At 40.4% G+C, this 22,084-nt stretch overlaps 1 protein-coding gene across 1 annotated transcript in view; it reads right to left on the bottom strand.

Moving 5' to 3' along the window:
- TTC39A (tetratricopeptide repeat domain 39A) overlaps positions 1–22,084 on the bottom strand; it is a 35,643-nt gene that overhangs the window by 10,043 nt on the left and 3,516 nt on the right. Inside the window, exons 3-13 of the mRNA XM_009077943.1 lie at positions 15,416–15,547; positions 14,659–14,735; positions 14,090–14,157; positions 11,645–11,709; positions 10,982–11,081; positions 10,113–10,178; positions 3,738–3,846; positions 3,038–3,105; positions 2,849–2,908; positions 1,930–2,091; positions 306–397 (exon numbers count right to left, since the gene is read on the bottom strand). Of these exons, the coding sequence (XP_009076191.1) occupies positions 306–397; positions 1,930–2,091; positions 2,849–2,908; positions 3,038–3,105; positions 3,738–3,846; positions 10,113–10,178; positions 10,982–11,081; positions 11,645–11,709; positions 14,090–14,157; positions 14,659–14,735; positions 15,416–15,547 (999 nt within the window). The remainder of the gene's footprint in view (positions 1–305; positions 398–1,929; positions 2,092–2,848; positions 2,909–3,037; positions 3,106–3,737; positions 3,847–10,112; positions 10,179–10,981; positions 11,082–11,644; positions 11,710–14,089; positions 14,158–14,658; positions 14,736–15,415; positions 15,548–22,084) is intronic.

The raw sequence follows: 22,084 nt of genomic DNA, 5'->3' as shown, positions 1-22,084 counted from the left end.
GGCTTTCACATCCTACATGCCATTTTGATTAAAGGAAACAACTGAAACAGAACGTGACTATTACATGGAACAGCAGCAGCCACTGTATGGCTGACAGACCTCTGTGCCTGTCCCAAAGTATTTCCAGGCCAGGAGAAATCTGCTCTCAACTCAGGGTCCACTTTAGTCTAAAGGACATTTAACTGCCATCTCTTATTTGCATGGATCTTCCAAACTGCATAATGAATAATTTTTGCCTCTCTTTCCCCAGTGCTGTGACATGAAAAGGTAGTGAAATATTTTAATGGTGAGTTTGTAAATTTTACCTAAACAATTCGACTTCGCTGTCTCCGAAAGGACTGCAGTCATCTGGTCCAAACATACTGAGATAAGCAGCTTTCATATATATATAAGTAGCCTGCAAATGCAATTAAGAATATCTATACAGAAAAATGAATTTACAGCATCACCTTTCTTAATATAAAGCACAAAACAGCAACAAAGAGGAAGTGGGCTTTTGCCCACAAACAAACAATCATACAAAAACTTAAGCAGGAGAGAAGAATTTTAGAAAGTGAGCATACAGTATTGTTTTTGAATCATGTATGCCTTTGTTTATTTTATTATCAGCTTACAGTTTATGTCAAATTCCCAGAAGAAACCTCATGCTTGTATAAAGCAAGTTTTCAATACTCTTAGGAATACATGCTATAAAACTTATGAAAAGGACATGCTCAGGGGAAAATACAACACTATCCAGTCTATGTGTCCAATCCCAACTTAGTAACATATCCCAAATGCTAGGTTCTAGAAGACTGTCACTCCCTGGACTTCAGGAGAGCAGACTTTGGACTCTTCAGGAATCTGCTTGGTAGAGTACCCTGGAGGGAAGAGGGGTCCAAGAAAGCTGGTTAATATTCAAGAATCATCTTCTCCAAGCTCAGGAGCAATATACCCCAACAAAAGGAGGCCAGGTAAAAATGCCAGGAGGCCTGCATAGATGCAGAAGGAGCTCCTGGACAAACTGAGACATGAGCCCACAGAGGTGGAAGCAAGGACAGGTAGGCTGAGAGGAATATAGAGAAATTGTCTGAGCAGCCAGGGATCAGGTTAGGAAAGTTAAAGCCCTGATGCCTGGCCAGGGATGTCAAGAGCAATAAGAAAATATGCTATAGGCAAGTTGGTGATAAAAGGAACAACAGAGAAAATGTGGGCCCTCTCTGGAAGAAAACAGGAGACTGGGTTACCCAAGGTTGAGGCACTCTGACTTTTTTGCCTCAGTCTTCACTATCAAGCACTCCAGCCTCACTGCCCAAGTCACAGAAGGCAAAGGCAGAGAATGGGAGAATGATGAACTGCCCAGTGTAGAAGATCAGGTTCAAGACCATCTAAGGAACTTGAAGGTGCACAAGTCCATGGGTCCTGAGAGTTGCTGAGCCACTGTCCATCATATTTGAGAGGTCGTGGCAGTCCAGGGAAATTCCCACTGACTGGAAAAGGGTAGACATAACCCTCATTTTTAAAAAAGCACAAAGGAAAGGAAGGAAAGGAAAGAATGTTAACATGGTTCTGGACAGAAGAGTGTCTCCCTTTCAGGTGCACAGGGCAAGGTGCCACTTCTAATTACAATTATTATCCTGGAGGCACCAGCATGGCTAGCCTCACTCATCACCAAAGGGGCTTATATCCATAATGGAATGAAAGAAATGGCGCCTTGCACCATTAATTGCAACGTGTTGCTGACACAACCAGTCAATACAAAGCAGGACATCTTTAACAACCTGTTCAGATTTGAATGTTGACAATTCACATGGGTCACTAAAATAGCCACAGCAGGTCAGGTTTTACTTTATAATCTTTACTTTCAAAGCTACGAGAAGACAGCTCAATTTGACTGAAAGTTAATAGACACTACAAGGGCCTTCCACCCTCCTGTTCTGCTGAACTTACCTTTGACCAAGTGTTTTCTTTGCTTAGCAGGTCTGCATAGAAGAAAGCCATCTTCCACTGGCGCTTGTAGGTGAAGCACCACATCAGCTCCCAGTAACACATGTGATGAAACTGCTTCCAGTACTGCTGAGCTTCACAACATTCTTCATATCTGTTGACTGCCTGCACACAGAGATTTCCAAACACTGCCTTAACCATGTGCAAATGCACAAACACCAGTGCTATAACAGACACTGGGGCTCCAGGACCTGCCCACATAGCTCCTGCAACTTCCAAATTATTAACAGCCCAGTATTTCCCAATGTCATGCCTGCTGTTTTTACCCAAGAGATTCTTAGCTACACAGTCATTCTTGTGTTACCAAGTTTACCCTGCCGCACAGAGATCCCCATTCCTGGAAGTTATATGAAGTTCTAAGCATAATCAAAATGAATGTTTGTGCCTAGGGAAATTGGGAAACTGAAGTCAGAGGACAGATGCTCAGCTGACATTTATTGCTGCAGATTTCAAGGGAGATATCACACAGCACACCAGCTGACAGTCTCGGAGTATTTTGGACATGCATTCTTCATCTCCCTAATTCTTTCAAGTCTTGCATGCCTCTCCTCTCAGACTGAAGGCAAAGGATTACCATTGGGTGTTACTAAAGGCACAGCTCGCTTTGGGATAAGAAAGACAATGAGAAAACCATGTCATTAATACTGATGGACTGTGTTATCACCAGGAATTGAGAAGGGTAGGAAAACAAGTTGGTCAAACAAGCTAGTTAAAATAGTTTTCAAAATTCCCATTTGTAATTCATAAACTAGAAATTACATGCAGCCACAGGAAGCATTAGCCAAAAAGGAAACATCAGTCTTGGAGGAATTTTTCTACAGCTTATGAAATTTACTTTCCCAAGAGCAAAATGATTACTTACCGCATCAATATTACCCTTTAGTGTTTCTATCCTGCCTGCAAAAAACAGGAATATGGCTCCCTGTAATAAATAATAATAAAAATACAAGTATTCTATAACAGTTTTCAAGCTGACCATACAGTCTAGATCTTTGTTATTGGGCAGGAAAACATTAAACAATCACACCAAATAAATTATGATTCATTTTACCTTTGGATAACGAGCCAAGTAAGGCTTAAGCAGTTTTTCTGCCTCCTCAACATTTCCTTTTCCTGTCCCTAGAATGCATAAAAGTGCAAGTGATAAAAACAGTTAGAAAACTAAAAATTCATGCAAGGTATTGATTATCCATCCTCAAGTGGACAACATGTAAGTTCCTCTCTCTGCTAAGTAAGGCATAAATGCAGGTTGGTGCAGCACTAAGGCAGCAAGCTGGAAGCCCTGACAACACTGTGCTTCCTGACTTGAAAACTCACCTATCTATAGACAAATACATATTGTAGGATGTTTCAGGAGGAGATAATAGAGAAGCATGTCTCAGCAGAAAGCTATCACCTCCCAGCAAAAGTCAGGGATGACATACAAGCATGAACAAAGTATCCAGGAAGTCATCACTTACAGCCATTGTTTTCACCTCCCAAATAAGGCACCTAACTACTGAAGACAGATCTAATTCTCACAACTTCCTTGGCTATCTCCATTATTTCCCTTCTGATGTGTTAAACAAACCTCTGTCTTGAAGACTACACTCTTCAGTTATGATCACTATTGTAAAATGACCCACAAATGAGCTACATTTAATCTGGTTACGAACAAAACAATTCACCCACAAACAGATGATGGAATTATCTTTTTCCCCCGTGTCCCACAAGAACTAATCAAATCCAAGAGTTATTATAAACAATCTTACCTAACACAAAGGTCATGAAAGTATGATAGCAAAGCAACAGCATGGTACACAGCACCGACCTAAAGCTGTATGATGATGCTCCTTCTTGAAGCTGCAGCAGACCATGTTCCTGTGCAAACAGAGGAGCAGGGGACAAGGGATTGGAAAAGAACCAGAGCTGTGTTTTGCTAGTTTAACTTCTGCAGCATCATCTACAGATTGCTCACTCACCAAATTCCCAAAAAGGCACTGACATACATTGCTTACACAGCAATCTAAGACAAAAACACACATATTAGGTTACCTAATAGTTTTTCATGGAGTTACTGGAAGACCATCTGATGACAGAGCAGCAATTTGGGATGTATTACATGGTTTACATAAGAAAATGAGAGACAATTTATCACCATCATCCAAGTGCTGCTGAACAGCATTCCAGAAAGAAAACTGAGTTTTGAAAAGCAAGGCAAAAAACACATATCATCATTGTGCAGCAAATCCATGTTTGCTGTAGTTCACTGAACAGGCAAGTAAAGGGTATCAAGGAAAGAAAATCTGCAACTAGCAGAGCAACAGGGTGAAAGGATGTTTTAAAGAATGCCAGGAACAAAAGGATCTTTGCAATGATGTTGGCTCACTACTAGCAGTGGAAAAATATGATGAAAAGAAGAGTATTTCTGTTCCTTTGAGGAAGAACTAAAGCAATCAAGTGTAACACTGTATTCCTACTCAGTGACAGCATGATGGATAATCAACTTTAAGGATTCAAGCTCCTGAGGCAAGAGCATTTAGCAGCCCATTCTAGGACTGGCTCCATGGTATCAACTGCAAGACTATAAATATGCAAATCCATCCAACATGAGATCTGTGTACTAGTAAATATGCACAGTAAGATGTTCACTGTGTGCTGGGGAAAACTGTTTAAAAGTTACCCTCTCACTGCAGTGGAAAGTTACTGGAACATGCTGTGACTATAAGGACATCCCTTCAAACCAGCAGCACTATAAATAGGAAGGCTGAGGGATGTCTGTCGGAGGCACCATGGAAGGTATCACAGAGTGCTCAGAGCATGATCTTAGCACAGATTCACATCTTTTTTGTGCCCTTCTGACTGAGAGGTGTTATCTTTATTGCTTACTGTGCAAACACTGAGGCCTTTAATCACATTCTCATTTTCATCATACACGTATTTTTTCACTTAATTAGTGCAGTTAAGTGTTTTCACATAAATACATATTTTTGTGGGTTTTTTTAAAGAAACCTTAAGTTGTTACATTAATTGCTGTTATAAGAAAAAAATACGACACATACTTGCAAGTCTATTAGTACAACACCTAGCCAGGAAAAAATAATGAAAATACTGACTTCCATGTCACTACAGAAGAAATTTAAAGACAGTAAAACCATTACTGAAAATCAGTGACTTAATGGAAATCAAGCACTTAGCAAAATAAAACCAACTTCATTTTCTGCTGAGAGCAAAAGTTTGATTGATACAAATAAATCACAAAATAGGATGTTTTCAGCTTCTTCAAACTGCCCAGATGAAAACCACAAATACTTGGACTTCTAAAAAAGCAGCACAGCAAGGCAGAAGTAAGACAAAACATTGTGTGGAATGAACTTTGGCAGAAAAAAAATTCCAAAGTCGATTTCCAAAGTACATTTTTTTTAAATTTGAAAAATCTTCAGACTGGATATTTCACTGAGCCTTTAACTGACATCAGTTCTAGGTCTTACAGTGTTTGGCATCTGCCATATGACATAAAAATAAAGATGAAATGAACACTGATCACATTTGCACATAGCACCAAGAATGATTCAGAAACAAATTCTGTTAGTCATAATTTAATCTCTTGTCAAATTGATCTCCATTATGTATTTTAGTCTCAAAAAAATTATGTTAATACAGCCAAACACAAAGCTATCACCTGTAAAGACAAGGAATGAACCCACACCCACACTACTGCTGTCCTGGGCTGCAGTAACTGTGAAGTAACTGCATTAAGAACATTGCCCATTCATCAGAAGAGGCTGTGATTCTGACACACTTAAGCCTAAATTCTTGAACTGAGTAGCTACACAGGTTTGGGAAGCTCACTGAGCAGGTTTGTTCACTCTGTGGTATGGCCATAATCCTGTTGTGTCCAAAGGAGGTATTAAAGAATGTTTACTTTTTACTCTGCCACTTGAACATCCCAAACTTTCTATATTAAAGTAGTAACATAATCAGCAGACACAGCCCAGAAAAAGAAATCTAGAAGCAGTTATTAGTTACAACACCGGCTTTTAGAAAATGCTACAATAAAGCTTCTTCTCAAAAAACCTCTTGAGAACTGCTTCTGTTACAAGGGGATCTCCAGGAAGGTAGGGAGATGAAGGGTGTCACGAGGAAACACGTTTTACACCCCCAACTCAGCCTGAGGCCTCCCTAGGCTCTCTGTGGCTGGCCAAGGCAGACTACTCCTCCAAGGAGCAATGTAGCACAGCAGCCTGGGTCAGACATATGATTCAGCTTTCCAATCAGCCACCCTTTCTCCACAAGGAGCCGACAGAGATTAGCTAACAGCCTCATCAGCTAAGTGAGGTGCCACGAACTGGGCAAATAGAATGCTCACTGGGTATCAAACTGAAGATCTGAACCAAATCACAAGCAGCTACTACTTCAGCCTGAGGAGTGACTGTAAACAGACTACACTCACTGGTGCCAGTCACTGAGTACATTATATTTAATTGTCAGGACACACCTTCTAACCATAAATAACCCATAACTATCCCCACACCTATGTCACAACTGATAGAGCAATCCCAGAATACTGGGAATGAGCTTCCACAGTCTATTACAGGGCATATTGCTAGAATATAAAACAGATGTCAAGGCAATAAGTGTTTCTAATTTCTTCAAAATGACGTCTTTGTATTTTCTCTAAAATGACATCAACAGTTTTGGTTGTGTTTTCACACAAAACATAAGCTGCTCTGCAGGGTATAACACGGCACAGGGCACAATGACACTTCTTAGAGACAAATGTGATCCAATAAGGTAACTCTTACCTTCCTGTGCAAGTTCCTCATAACATCCCACAATTGCTTCATTCCCAAGACTGTCACTACATTATATTACATCAGTGCATCATTGGTTCAGTTCCTGTCCCAAGACATCTAATGCTCTGTCATTCAGGACTCCCCATGTGAGCAGTGGGGATGCCCATGGTGGATGCAGGATGAACAAGGACAATGCTCAAAACCATTATCAGATACCATTGAGACTAGTTCATATTTATTTCAGCTGTCACTGATTAAAATCCATCTACTCTCCTGAAGCAAAAGCTCTTGGATCTTATTTTTCAATCACTCTTTTAATTAGGGATCTTGACAATGAAAGTAGAGCCAGGTCATTGTTCATGTCCCATGACCTGATCACATACATTACTGCAGGCTTAGAAAGGAGAATGGATACTAGTAACAGTTTTACAAAGAACTGACTAATTAAGCTGGTACACAGGGCATTTGAACATATCCCATGAAACAATCTTAGATTTAACTTTCATTTAAAATTTGAAGAGACCAAAATGCAATTCAAAAAGATGCCTAGTGGGAAACTGGAATTCAATTTATTACAAATTGACACATTAAAAATAATCTTCAGCTCAGCTGCTTTGGGAAAGATGTCCTCCCACATAAAAAAAGTATAATTTGAAAGAAATTGGTTCCATCTGAAAGTTTTCCTGCCTTGCCCTGAAATCATGCTGTCATCTGACCCCCTGCCAAACTGCACTCGACATATGGCAGGCTCACATCAAACTTGTCTGCAGTTTAGCAGCACAGCATATGTAATCGGCTATAAAACAGGAGCAAGGTAAATATCAGCCTGAGACCCGGCAGAGGAGGCACTGAGGAGGGTTCAATGCTTCCGTGGGAGATGATGCATGGACTCTCCTGCTCTCACGTGGGAAGTTAGTCATGGTTAAACAGCGAGTCAATCCAGACAGGACACGCACTCCACCTGCTGCCCAGTGCCCGAGGCCTGGTCCCAGCACAGTGTACCTGCCTTGTGTGATACTCACCTCTGCCCACCAAACACTGCTCACAGAGCTGGGCAGACCTGCATTGCAACTCAGTGCCCAAATGCAGGGCCTCTGCTATTAAACACAAATAAGCCCATATTTTGACTAATGATGCAAGGCAAAGGAGCTTGAACATTGAGAAAGGCACAGCTGGCACATCTTGGACTGCAAGGGAACAAACACAGCTTCAGGCTACTTTTTATACTCTCTTGATCTTATCCCACCTACTATTTTGAGACTCCAGACTACTGTTAAGTTGATCATGTTGTCCACAGTGCCCACAAATTGCTAGGAAGTAATGGAGCTTTGGGCATGTCCTCATTTACTACACAACATGACATGTCTGAGAGACAAGGAGAGTCCCTAGGGGCAAATCCACTGCCTTCAAGGCAGATTGGTATCATGGAAGATAACACAAAGCAATTTTATACCCAGTTTTAATAAACACATGACCCACACCAAAAGCAAGCTGTCCTCCAGTGCACTGTAGCTCTCAGGTAACCTGCAAACAGCTCAAGGCACTAACCATGACTCTCTTGCACAACCTGATGCTCACAGTGAGCATTTAATAGCAAAGGCTGCAAATTCAAACACAGGTATATGAAAAAAACCCTTCTTCTGAATGGGTGCAGCACATGACACACAAACTCCTCTGCCACTGTTTCTTTCACCTCCTAGACTCTTGTCTGCTGAGGGGACAGCTTCATGTTGCAAGCTTTGGGAAACCACCACTGGAAAGTATTGAATGTGCAATTGCAATTTTGCTTCTGGCTTTAGGCATCTGACTTACAAATGTTAAATGCAGAAAGACTTTCTTAGGATGTTTAAATCAATGAACTTTGGTCAGCATGTTGAAAATACTCCATTTTATGATGTGTAGACAGCAGTTTTTTGCTTAAATTTATGGTAATCTAGGTCATGCTTCAGTAAATTATTAAAAATCTGGAATGAGAGCTGACTCATCAACACAACTATCAGCCCACTCATAGCCATACAAGAAATCCCAGAGCCAAAAGAAAACAACATAAACTCAATTAGAGGGACAATTTTCATCTGCAGTAATAAGCTGAGTATTCACCAAAGTATTCTCAGAACTCTGCTGGAACACGAATCACCTTTATATTTCTGTGAGAATATTTTGCTTTAGATGCACTTTGTTGTTGTTGTAACTGACAGGTAGAACTATTTGGGTTTTGCCTTAATTGCTTGTGAAACAGCTCCTGGTTGGCTGCTGGAAATTTCTAAATTGCAATCCACTCTGTGCTCGTTGTTTTTAAACAAGGCATTTTATTGTGGGGTATCAGATCCTTCCTGTAAACTAAAAACGTGGTGATGGCACTTGTTCACCTGTCACATAAGGCTGCAGCTCTGATAAAGAAACACTGTTCTCCTTGAAACTTGTTTTGTAAATAAAAAGTGTTATAAAAGAGTTAAAATTAACTTGCTTATATGGATTTTGCTGTGTTTGCAGCAAACATTTACCTTACCCAGCATTTATGAAATAAATATGACTAGTGGTTTAGGTTACAGGGATCATGTTTTGGATCATGTTTTCTTACCCCAGGAACCCAATTTCGAGTGAATCTCATGTTCTGCTGACAGAGAGACAAGGGCAGGTACAGGGTATCAAGGCCAAGATACTCCCATCAATTTAGTATTCTCTTTTTAAACAATGACTCCACAAAACAGTAACACAGCACTTTCTGTGCATCCCCCTGTAAATAACTCAGGTTCATGCGAGTTTTCTCAGCTTCCTTACTAAACTTCTGTCCTTAAACTGCTTGCACAAACAACATGGGTCAGACTGGTTACTCTCTAGGCAAAATAAGCACTCACTCCTTCAGATGAAGAGAATTTAGGTGCCACACTCAAGTTAGCAGCTGCTATTAAAGCAGAAATGAAAGAATTTTCATTTCCTGTCATGCAAGAACCTGTCAGGGACATTCAGACACCATAATGACAGTAACTACCAAGGAAGCTATATAATATATTAAAGGCTAAGGATACACTTTTGGCTATGAATTTCTAAGCACAAGCAAGCATCAAAAGTAACTAAAACACTAAATATGCTGACATTGCTGTAGTAGCCATTGTCCTTACCATGTTTCACAACTGTATCATCATTCAACAATGTTATCACAATCTTTGAAGTGCAATAGTTCAGGCAAAAAATTTAAAGAAAAACTGAGTTGCATGAAAGCATCAGTGTGTTACTAGGCTGTTTCAGAGGATTACAGCTAATGTGAGGAAGAAGAGAGAAACTCCTGTCTCTGTTTTATAATTTAAGAGTGAGGGCAGTGTACCTCAATAATATTTAGCTCACATTTACCTTGTTTCCAGAAAATCCAACAAACTCCAGCAATCTCAGAATTCGTGCAGGAAACATGGACAATGTCTACAGGGAGAAATGCAACAGTTATAGAGCAGACCAGTAATAGACTTTCTGCTCCTCAGCTACCAGCTGGCTCCTGCAACTTTTCCAAAGACAAAAAATAATCACTAAAAACATCTCTACATGTCTGACAATCTCCTGGTTAGTGTATACACCTGCTATATTTTTTCACACAATTTAAATAGAAATATCTGCTTACTATAGGGCCCCTGTGTCTCCTGGATTCCCTGCATGTTTACACAGCACACGCTTAGTCACTCCAGCACTTCTCGGATGTTTCAGAAATGCTGGGTACATACCACACAGCACATATTTGCTCTTTGTGCAGTAAATCTAACATCTGGGCATGTGCCAGTGTCACACAAAGCTATGCCAGCAAGGGGAAGCACCAGTCACTTTCTGCAGCCCATCCCCTGAACAACCACATCACTCCTCACCATCTGTGGGTCAATGTCTCTCTGACACACCAGGAAATATCTTGTACCCCATTTGATCACCTGCGTTTTGGCCAGAACACAGCCAACAACAGCCAACAGTGGCCTGAGCAGCACCCCAAGCTTCATCCATGTACCTGACCAACTGTCCTGCTAACAGCCTAGGCCCTGGTAGCTTTCCAAGTGTCAGTTAAACAGCAAGTGGAAGTTAATCAGCACAGGCAACTAGTGCGTCTGTGCAAGGCTTCATACCTAACTATAACCATAAGATCAGTAACACTGATGCCAGTGGAACTTCTCAGGGATTTAAGGTAAGGCCATTTCCAGGAGGTTGCAGGACTTCAGCTCAGGATAAGAACTCTTGGTACATACCAGATTAAATGCTCCAACTCCAAGTTTTACACCTCCCTCAAAATGAAGGTGGTTCTCTCCTTTGACATAATGTGGGGACTGTATGAGACTGTCCAGCTCCCTGAAAATGCACAAGATTCTGTCACATTGTCAGTAAATAACATGACTGATTACAATTCAGCAAGGAAGTAACCCAGTTAGCTTGAACTACACAGTAGTTCAAAAAAGGTCAATTTGTAATCTCAACCAGGCAAACAACATCAACAACATACATCAGCTACTGGTTTTAAATGCTCCAAAAAGGTGCAGCTAGAACTATAAAGAACTGCCATTTCAATATGCCTAATGACTACAAGGCCTCCAAATCGTGCTGCGCAGATGCAATGAGCACCACATCATTCAGAATGGTTATTTTTTGACATAATTTCAAGGATATAGTACTTGAGGTAGGCAAACCTTGGGAGTTAATAGGGTTAGGGTCCACTATCTTCACAATCCAAATCAACCATAATATTAATGCCCTTTGTTACGCAAAGGAGGAGTTTGTGGGCTGAGAAAGGCTATAGACATGAGGCCCATAGTAAAGGCTGCAACAAATACAACAGTAACTTGTGAAGTAGATAATTTATCCAGCAGTACCTTTTACTGATAGAGTACATTTAATCACATCATCACACCTATTACCTGTATGTTTGGTAACTGTTTCGGACTTTGATGCCTCCTTTTATGAAGCTAACCATATTCTCATCCTGTTGGAATGGGAACACATTAGCAATAAGAATTTGCAAGCAATATAAAGGGCTTTAGTCTACTTGAGATGAACACATGCCTTGAACACAACCATAATGACACAGACAATATAAGCCTCTAAGACACAATACATGGATTTAGGATTTCCTTTCTATATTAAAATCTTTTTTACTCTGTCCAAACATAGGCAATTTACTTTGATGCCTTCTGCCCCTGTCACCTTTGGACCATCTGAATCTGCATTAATGAACACAAGAACTAAGCTAATGAATGTCACCTAGGACACATGCATTTGTGGCTCTTTCAAAAAATAGCTTTCCCTCCTTTGTCCTTCAGCATAGTTAAGATGTTTCCTGGTGCTGAGCCAGGAAATGTTCACAACTAACTACTTGTCCTCAGGAGTCTACAGAATACAGTTTCACATCCTAAAAGGGAAGCAGGGTCAGTAAAGTTATGCAGGATATGCTCTTTCTGGTCTGAATAATCAAATATATATGAGAATCATACTAGTATGGTAACATGTTGCATTACAGCTATAACAAACAGAAATTACAGCAAAGTGTTTCTGGGGGACCATCAGACACTCTGTAGTCTCATAACCTTCTGGTGGCAGTTTCTTGCCTCACTCATCATACACAATCTATCATTCTGGTTTGTTTTGATATCTGCTGTTGCTTCAGGACAGAAAGCCTACATGTGTTTTAGCAGATGATTCTTCTGTGATGTTAAGCTGTATGAAGCATTGTGGAGAAAACAGCATGGATTAGAAGAACTAATCTAAGTACAGCATATTGGGGGGTACAGCATACCTAACCATGCGCAAAGCTTCACTTACATTTTCCTTTGAATGCAAAATGGAATAAGGAAAGAGGATGGTTTTAAAATGTTTACATTCTGAATGCTCATGATACCACCAACAGGGACAGGCAAAGTGAGAATTGTCCATTCCTTGAAGAATCCTGAGACTAATTTTTATGTGTTTAACTGGATTTGGTTATTTACGTCAAGCATCAAAACTAACCCACTTCAATAGCTGTAGGAACCAAGTGCTTTTGTTTCATTTTTAAAACTAGTTCATGTGCTCATAAAAAATTAAACACAGAATAGAAGAGGAAGCAAATAGACCTATGCAGAAGAGGACAAGAAATTATTTTCTTATTCTTAAATCTCCCATGTATCTATAAACATTTTTAAAAACAGACACCTGTGAAAATAGTGCTTAAAACCAAGAGACATTGCTTTAAAGCACTCCTTTCTTACAGGCATAATGGACAAGTTCTGAAAAGTTTTGCTTCCATAGCTTCAGATATCACCCAAATTGACCCCAGTGATAGAGGCTACTCATCCCAAAGGAATATGGAAACAGCTACACATTGGTCATTTCCAACTCTATCTTCTTACCATAAAGTCACCAGCAGCAGCACTCTAGAAACTACTAGAAGCTCCTCTGACTATGGGCTTTGCTATGAAGCACTAGTTTCTAGCAGAGGGATATAGCACATCACTGAAAAAGGTTACATGGTTCATAAACTGTCCTAAGCAACATAAATCAGAGCCTACCTGGCAACTCCCAAACACTATAAAATCACCACCTGCAATCCATTCCCTAGCAGCATCTTTGAGGCAAGAAGCAGAAGCCTTTTCTGACTGTGACTTTTGCTATCCCCTTAACAGATGAAGAGGCCCATTTTCATACAGCAAGTACAGCCAAATCAGAAGCAAAATCAGTTATTTCGACTGTGATTAGCAATTTAAATTGCATGCTGGAGCCCAAGTAAGTACTGCTAATGTTGCTGCATCACCCAAATCAAGTTTCATTAGTGCAGACAGATAGCATTTAAAGCAGAGGGAGAGCTCCCCTGTTTTAAAGACAGGCAGCACAGTTAAGGAGAAAGCATGTGTATAGCCTAATAGCAATGCAGACCATAATAGCTGTTCAAGAACATACAAGTGAGAAAGAAGTCTTGGGAAAGCAAACACCAGCCAGACTGAAACACAAATCTCACTTGTGTTCCAGCACAGCTTCAGTGACCATCTCTTCTTTTTCCCTTTCTCCCCTTTCTTTTTTAATCTGGTATCTCAACACAGTATTTGAAAACTGGTGCTTACTGTGTTTCTTTTCACACATCCAAAAGGGAATGGAGAACAGTGTCATAGGGGACTCAGTGCTATGTGCATAGAGATAAGCATTTTTTGATCATCACAAGGGACAAAACTTTTCTACTTTCTCATCAGCAGACAGTGCAGATAAAATCCAGACAAAAACCTTACACAATTAGTTCAAACTAGAGTATTCTACCAGTTCATTAATTTTAGGAAAAGAAATATGGTGTGTACTTTTGTCCCCCCCCCCACAATGAGCCACACAGCAATTCATACCTGGAGGAATGTGAGCGCTGCTCTCTGAAGTAAACATTCAGCATAGCAAATTTCTGCATGGATTTCCTCTAGTGTCACATGGAGAGAAGAATAAAACAAATCAATCAGTGAAAAAGTAATTAACAAACACTTAGCTCATTAATACAGAAAATAATATCACAAAGCTCAAACTGAAAAAAATCTTTTCCAATCTACTGTAGTGCTTCAGTTCTAGACTACTGACATAACTCCAAACAGAGATAATACACAGTTACAGAAACTTTGCAGGAATTGCTATGGTGCATTCCAGGAATCCTGGATCAAGATGCTTTGCGGGCATTTCAATACTCCTTTCTAGGTATTTCTTTACCTGGGAATTTTTGGGAATGCTGAATCAGCAATCAACAGATCCAGTTATTTTGGATGTGGTTACACAACAACTGCCAAAACAATGATCCGGCAAATGCCAAATCAGTGATTTTGACAGTGAATTCACAGGTTGCAAACACACATTGAGTGAACAATTCCATGTGATTCCAATGCATAAGTAAAAAGACATTATCTCACATTATGCGTGTGAGAGATGTTACCTTCAGTAAAGTGTTCAAGGCTTTGTCTATGCACAAGGTTGTTGATAGAATCAGCTACTGTAGATTTCTTCCTAAATCTGAAAAAAAAAGTCAGTTTGGTCATCCTGAACATGAAGCATCAATAACACAGAGTAGTAGCTTTCAGTTGGTAATCCACACAGACACTAACCTACCTCTACTGCTCACCAATCCCCTGTCCTTACCACATACACAAACTTCAGCATATTCCATAGAGAACTTAGCCAACATGGTCCTCCTGGGATCTGTCTTTTACCCTTCACATGTGGAAATCTGCCTTGATGAAGGAAGGGGATAAAGAAGTGTTTTATCTGGTGTGTGTATGGATGTGTGTGTGCATTTGTGTGCCAAAGTGAGAGCACAGCTGACTCAAAATCAGCGACTGTAGTACAACCATCACCCACGGGAACATTCTGCAGTGTCTGCACATTGTAAATAACTTCCAGACACTACAGAACTAGGGCTACAGATAAGACAAATCTGATTGACAAGAGAAATCAGATATTGTGGTAAACTGAAGTTTTCAAGGCCAGATTGCTGAACACTCTAATTTATGTGCTGTGACCTCATATGTGACCCTTCTCTGAGCAGGAGGCTGGACTAGATGATCTCCTGATGTCCTTTCCAAACTCAGTTTTCCTATGATTTATATGAGATTACACTTCCTTTTTTAACCTGCATGTCTTTCAAAACTTGCCCAGGACGGGACCATTCACTGACTGAATTGCTCCACACCTACCTTTGACAGGTGGCTTGAGCTTCCTTCATTGTGTTTCCTGCATTCAGTATGTCCTGAGGATCAAATGTCATCATCGCTTGCATTTCCAATATAGTGGCATAAGTCAGGGCATGATACATACTGTCTTTAGTTCTGAAAGGAAACACAAGATGCAAAGCACAGCTGACTTGATTCTATTACTGCTTTTTAAAAAACAAATGCAAATCCAATTCCAGATGTGTACCAGCCTGATGGGAACAAGGTCTAAATGAACTAGAAATCAAACACAAAGGACAAGCAAAATAATCAAGACACACTAAGAGACTGAAATTTGTACAGGAAATCATGTTTACAGCTCCAGTTTCAGTAACTCTGCTAAAATGTACCAATTCTGAGCTGAGGATAGGTATTTAACAGACATAAAGCACGGGAATTAACCACCTGGCTCACCATTCAGAGACAATAGAATCATGGTGCCTTTTTTTAAAGGAGTATCTAATGAATATTACAACACATGCCATAAATCCAGATGATATTCTTCTAATTTGGGACAGTTACTCAGGACAGACTCAAGGAGATAAGTAACACAATACTATAACCATGGCCAAAATAGAATCTTCTTGAAATGGATCTTCCCACCAGAAGCACTAGTCTACGTCAAATATTATAGCTTTGTCCTCCTCTCCCCTTCCACCCCAACCTGTTCAACTTAAATACCGTTCTGTGGGGTGTCAGATGGTGCCTCTTTTGCAGAAAGTCAAAACAACTTTGGCATTAGTGCCAGGAAAAGAATTAACTCCTACGTGCAGTCATTGTGCCATCCTTCCTCTGGCAGGAAGGAAGGTTTATGTATTACACACATTCACAGCATTCAGCCAGTACACCTATGTCTGGTGTAATCCTCTGCAAGCGAACCAAAATATCTTCAGGCATAGAGGTGTAATAAAGATGACTTGAGAAACATGCTGAAGGGCAAGCTCAGATAAATTCCTGACACAAAAACTCTCTGTAGACCTTGCTAATCCACCCCTGACAAATAGCAGGACTTAAGGCAAACACTGCTAAGGAGCAACACTTTCTGCTTCAATTGTTTACACTCTAGAACAGATCAGATAGCTCTATATATGGCAGGGAATATTCAAAAACACTTGCAGTCAAACAAGGATATCCTTTCAACAAAATCTCCACCCTCAGCACACCCGTTATCAATGTGTGTACTTGAGGTGTCCCTCAAAACAAACCATTTCTTTTCTTTTCAAGGAGAAAGTGGTGTGCTAGCAATGTGCCCTCGACAAAACCAGGGCAGCATTAAGAGGAGTGCTGCTGCCAGCAGGATGAGAGAGGGGATCCCTCCCCTCTGCACAGCACTGGTGAGGCTACACCTGGAGTGCTGCGCTCCGTCCTGGGCTCCTCAGTACACAGACATACTCAAGAGCAGGGTGATGAGGATCATTAAGTACCTGGAACACCTCTCCTACGAGGACAGGCTGAGAGAGCTGGGACTGTTCTGGCTGGAGAAGTGAAAACTCAAGAGTGTTCCTATAATGTGTAGAAATACCTGAAGGGAAGAAGCAAAGAGACTGAAGCCAGGCTCTATTCACTGGTGCCCAGAGACAGGACTAGAGGCAATGGGCACAGCCTGAAACACAGAAGGCTCTGTCTGAACACTAGGAAACGCTATTTTTCTATCAAGGTGACCATGCACTAGCAGACATCATCCAGAGAGCTCGTAGAGTCTATTATAATGTGTAGAAATACCTGAAGGGAAGAAGCAAAGAGACTGAAGCCAGGCTCTATTCACTGGTGCCCAGAGACAGGACTAGAGGCAATGGGCACAGCCTGAAACACAGAAGGCTCTGTCTGAACACTAGGAAACGCTATTTTTCTATCAAGGTGACCATGCACTAGCAGACATCATCCAGAGAGCTCGTAGAGTCTATAACCGATATTCAAATCTGGCTGGAGAAGTGAAAACTCAAGAGTGTTCCTATAATGTGTAGAAATACCTGAAGGGAAGAAGCAAAGAGACTGAAGCCAGGCTCTATTCACTGGTGCCCAGAGACAGGACTAGAGGCAATGGGCACAGCCTGAAACACAGAAGGCTCTGTCTGAACACTAGGAAACGCTATTTTTCTATCAAGGTGACCATGCACTAGCAGACATCATCCAGAGAGCTCGTAGAGTCTATAACCTTGGAGATATTCAAAAGCCATCTGAACACGATCCTGGCCAGCTGAGCCTAGGTGACCCTGAGAGAGTACCTGACCTCCTGAGGTCCTCTCCAACCTCAACCATTCTGATTCTGTGGTTTTGTTTAAGGAGAAAAAGCAGACACCTTAAAGACACCTCAATCCATTTAATTTTCCCCCTGGAAATACACTTGCCTCCCCAACTTTTGATACCTGGACTAAACTGAAAGATAATTTTATGGATTACTTCAGACAACCCTACATTAATCAATGATCTAATAACTCACTGTGGTGACTTGGATCCCTTTAAGTCTTCTAATAATTTACACATTATTATGCATTAATTCTTTTGCTCAATGGAGTAAAATACTCTTAAGTATACAAGGAGTTCCTGATGCTCAGTTAGTGCATTCCAGAGCCATAAAATAACCTTGTCTCCATTTAAAGCAAACCCCTCTCCATGGCATTATGCAATAAAATCACCAAAGAAGAATACAAGTGGTGATAAAATCCTGACTGACTTTGTATATGTATTTTTTTGAGATCTAGGGAGTAAAATAATACCTAGCATTGGTGCAGGCAGCACTACACAGACACCTGGTGCTTCCCTTGCCAAACCTCATACTGACTATGAAGGGCTACTTGTTCCAACATACAGAGCACAGGGCAGGCTGACTGCACTGAACAAATTTGCAGTGCACACCTTTAAACTCCACTGCAGTCTGTGCTTCGTGGCTGTCCTTAATTCCTAGTTGCCCATACCACCTAAACCAATCTAGCAGAAAAGCTGCTTTGGGAAATCACCTAGTGCCTTAAGTGCTATAAGCCCCAGACTATGCTAACATCCATCTCATTTCCAAGGTAAGAACAGCAGACAGATAATAGAGAAATTAGTTTAAAACCCAGTGGAGTCAGGACAGCTCTGTCATGGCTTCATACATCATGATTCTTGCAGCAGACTGATAATGTGAAGTAGAAAAAAAAATGGATATACTATAAAATGCCAGGCTGATGCAGTGTTCCTGTTCATTCGACTATTCATCAGCTTCAGTAGGCACAGAAAAACACACTTCATCCTGTATTTACTAAACTAAAACCCTTCTAGTGACTCAAATTCAAAGCACAGGGCAAGACCAAAACATTACTCTTCCAAAATTAGAGAAATTTGCTTTCAAAATCACAGCAAATAAATATTAAATTCACTGCACTAAGAGGAAAATTGGTACTTTTCACACATATGTGATGAAAAGGGATTTCTCTCTCCCAGTAATTTGCTTATGATACCAAATCACCCCTTCCCTAATCAATGGTTTCATCTCTTTTGCTCCTGATATTTAGAGGAGATAATTAATGTCTATCATTAGCTAACTGGTATTTTTCAACATTCAAATGTACTCTGTTTTTTTCCAGGGGGTGGGATGCTGGTAGAAATGCAACCAAATGTAACTGTTATCTATGCTATTTCTACTAACCATACAATTAAAGTTGCCAGTTACATCCTGGCGTACTGCCTGGAGTTTTAAGGCCTGGAATTTATATCAATGGATACAGAATGAAACTTGATAGCTTTTAATTTTTCTTCTTTTGATTCCTCAGCAGCACTTTCCTCAGGACATTGCTGGAGTTAACAAGCCTGTATGGCATAAATACAACTAATATTGTGATTAATGACTTATCCCAGTAGTTGGTATCATATGACTGAATAAGAGGATTAAAAGTAATATCTTTAGGCACTTATGGAGTTATGCCACATGCCTCTTCTCCAACTACGGTGCAATCATTATCATCCTGCAGAACGGCCCTTTCTGGGAGCCATTGGAGAAGGCTTTTATTCCTGCTTGAAAAGTGCCTAAGAGAGGACAGTGACAGTTCTCCAGTTGAAGTATCAAAATCAAAAAAGCTGAGCTTGGTTTGACCACAGAATTAACCCAGGGGTTTTTTTCTTTTGGGAAAAATGCAGTGCCCAACATCTTTTTGTGGATCCTTTAACAGCAATCCATCAGGCAGGACGTGTATTTTCAGGTTCAAGCCCATGCCCTGATTTAGTACCAAGGTGCTTCCAACAAGTGAAACAAATCCAATAGCAGAGTGAGAAAGCCCCTCCACAGATCAGTCAATAGTCCATTCATCAAGGTGCACCCAGGAGTGAGAGATCAAGGCCCAAATCAAATCTGCATCAGGAAAATGTGATCACACAGGGCCTGAAAGCTTTCCTTGTCTTTGATCCAAAGTTCCACCCAGCATCCAAACTACCCACTAGACCTACGGCATGGGCTTCCAGAGAAATGCTGTTTTGATGAATCAACATTTTCCAATAAAAACTTGTTTCCTATTAAATCCGGCCCCCCCCAACAGCATTAAGTTAACAACTAGACAAGAGCACTCTGATCAGCCATCAGCCTGGCTTCCCAGCTACCACAGACCACCAAATGGCCTAAGCCAAACAGCAGTGGTTTAACATGAGAATCCCTGGGCCTTTTTCATCTAAGCCACTTTCCAAATTTTGGAATCTAGTTCTTCCAGCTAGGAAAGCAACAATGAAGTCAGGTTTGGCAGGAATGAATTATTCCTGAATTATTTACAAAGACTCTAAAAGTTGTGTTCTTCCAGACTCCATGAATATCAAAAAAAACCAACCCTAGAAATAAGAACCTTCACATTCCTGGCACTCTACAAGCACTAGCTAACTCAAGCTTTCTGCAGAGCTGTGCACTGCATTTATTCAAACACTGTCTAGAGCTTCACTCTACCTTCCCCTTACTCTTTCACCACTCTCCATCTGACAATCACACCCTATCTCTGTAGATCAGCTCCCAGAGAAAGCTCCTCCACCCCACTGAACAACCTCATGTTTGCTTTTGTTCTACAAGGACAGGAACATTTCACCACAGCCAGTACAAAAGCCTGCCATTCCTTAGGAACTGCTTTAAGCTTTTTAAAGATCAAAATATACAAGATAACATTTAACGCTGTAAAATGGGCTTATAGCAAAAATTCCAGCGATAGTAACAGATAGTAACAGAACTCCACTATTCCCACAAGCGTTTCACAAGTAACTAGCAGAGCAGTAACACATCTCCTCACACCCACCTGAGATACTCCCACATCAAAGTGTTTGAATTTACCTTTCAAACACAGTCATTCCAGAATTAATATTCCACTAAACAGCAAGTGCTTTTTGCAGTCTATTTTCAGGATTAAGTCAACTGCCTGGAATGAATCATTGTCTTATTTTTCCTATAACTGTGCAAGCACCAACAGACATGTAGTGCAGCTCATCCAGTGGTCCAGATAACTCTGCCATGAATTTATCTTCTTTACCATTCTCCCAATTGAAGAATTAAAAGCATCTCCATGCTTTTCTTCAGGATAATTATTAAAATATTAAGCATTTGTCTTGGGAAGGGACATCTCACCAGAATCAACTCTGTTTGCAATTACACGAGGGCTAAAATCCAGTCAGTGTTTAATCGATTACTGTACGTGTCTCAAGGCTGAGGAGGAAGATGAGATTCTTTCCTCACTCCAGTGACTAGACAGTTTCAGTGTCAGTCATGGTCACAGTTACCATATTACATATTGTAAATCACTGTTGTGTTTGGTGACTGAATTTGAAGACATTCTTAGACATAGTGTGAGTACTCCATATAAAAGACAAATTCAACTAAACTTACTGCAGGAAGCACCAGATAATCAGAACCCACTCCTGTATAATGCTTGTTAATGATAATAAAGAAAACTGACTCTAAAAGCTAAAAGGTAGCTGAGGAATGATGGATTTGCTTTTCTAACAGGAAAATAAAGAGCTTCACCTCAACACAAGTCTAGACACCATCCTCAGATGCATATAAAAGACAAATTCAACTAAACTTACTGCAGGAAGCACCAGATAATCAGAACCCACTCCTGTATAATGCTTGTTAATGATAATAAAGAAAACTGACTCTAAAAGCTAAAAGGTAGCTGAGGAATGATGGATTTGCTTTTCTAACAGGAAAATAAAGAGCTTCACCTCAACACAAGTCTAGACACCATCCTCAGATGTTTATTTTTAAGCGGAAAGCTCTTTCGATTTGAACTCTCAAACATTGCCAAATCTGCTGTCAGCTTCACATGGTACAAATTAGTTGAAAATACACTTATTGTGGAAGCCAAATGTGAGTAATTTAGTGGATCTGCAGAGTATCTCTCATACCATAAGTGCTAAAGCTGCAAAATCTACAATATGAAATTCTTCACAAGCATATAAAAACTGAAAAGTACTTCTCTGCATAAAGATAGTATGTTTATGGACTGTGAAAACCAATTTCAAACCTCAGCACACTAAAACTGAACAGTGAGGAACTGATGGTTCCTAAAGAATATACTCAGTGCTATCACATGTGGCCACCCTACAACTCTTTTCGTTCCTTAAAAAGATGGAGTGTGTCCATAATGGATATCATCTGTGGGGAAATTTAGCATCCTGTTTCTTCACTGAACTCACAAAGATCACAAGTCT

This window comes from Acanthisitta chloris, unplaced genomic scaffold, assembly GCF_000695815.1.
Source record: "Acanthisitta chloris isolate BGI_N310 unplaced genomic scaffold, ASM69581v1 scaffold27430, whole genome shotgun sequence".
Lineage (NCBI taxonomy): Eukaryota > Metazoa > Chordata > Aves > Passeriformes > Acanthisittidae > Acanthisitta > Acanthisitta chloris.
The sequence above is the reverse complement of the archived record's forward strand: the minus strand, read 5'-3'. Positions and strand labels throughout refer to the sequence as shown.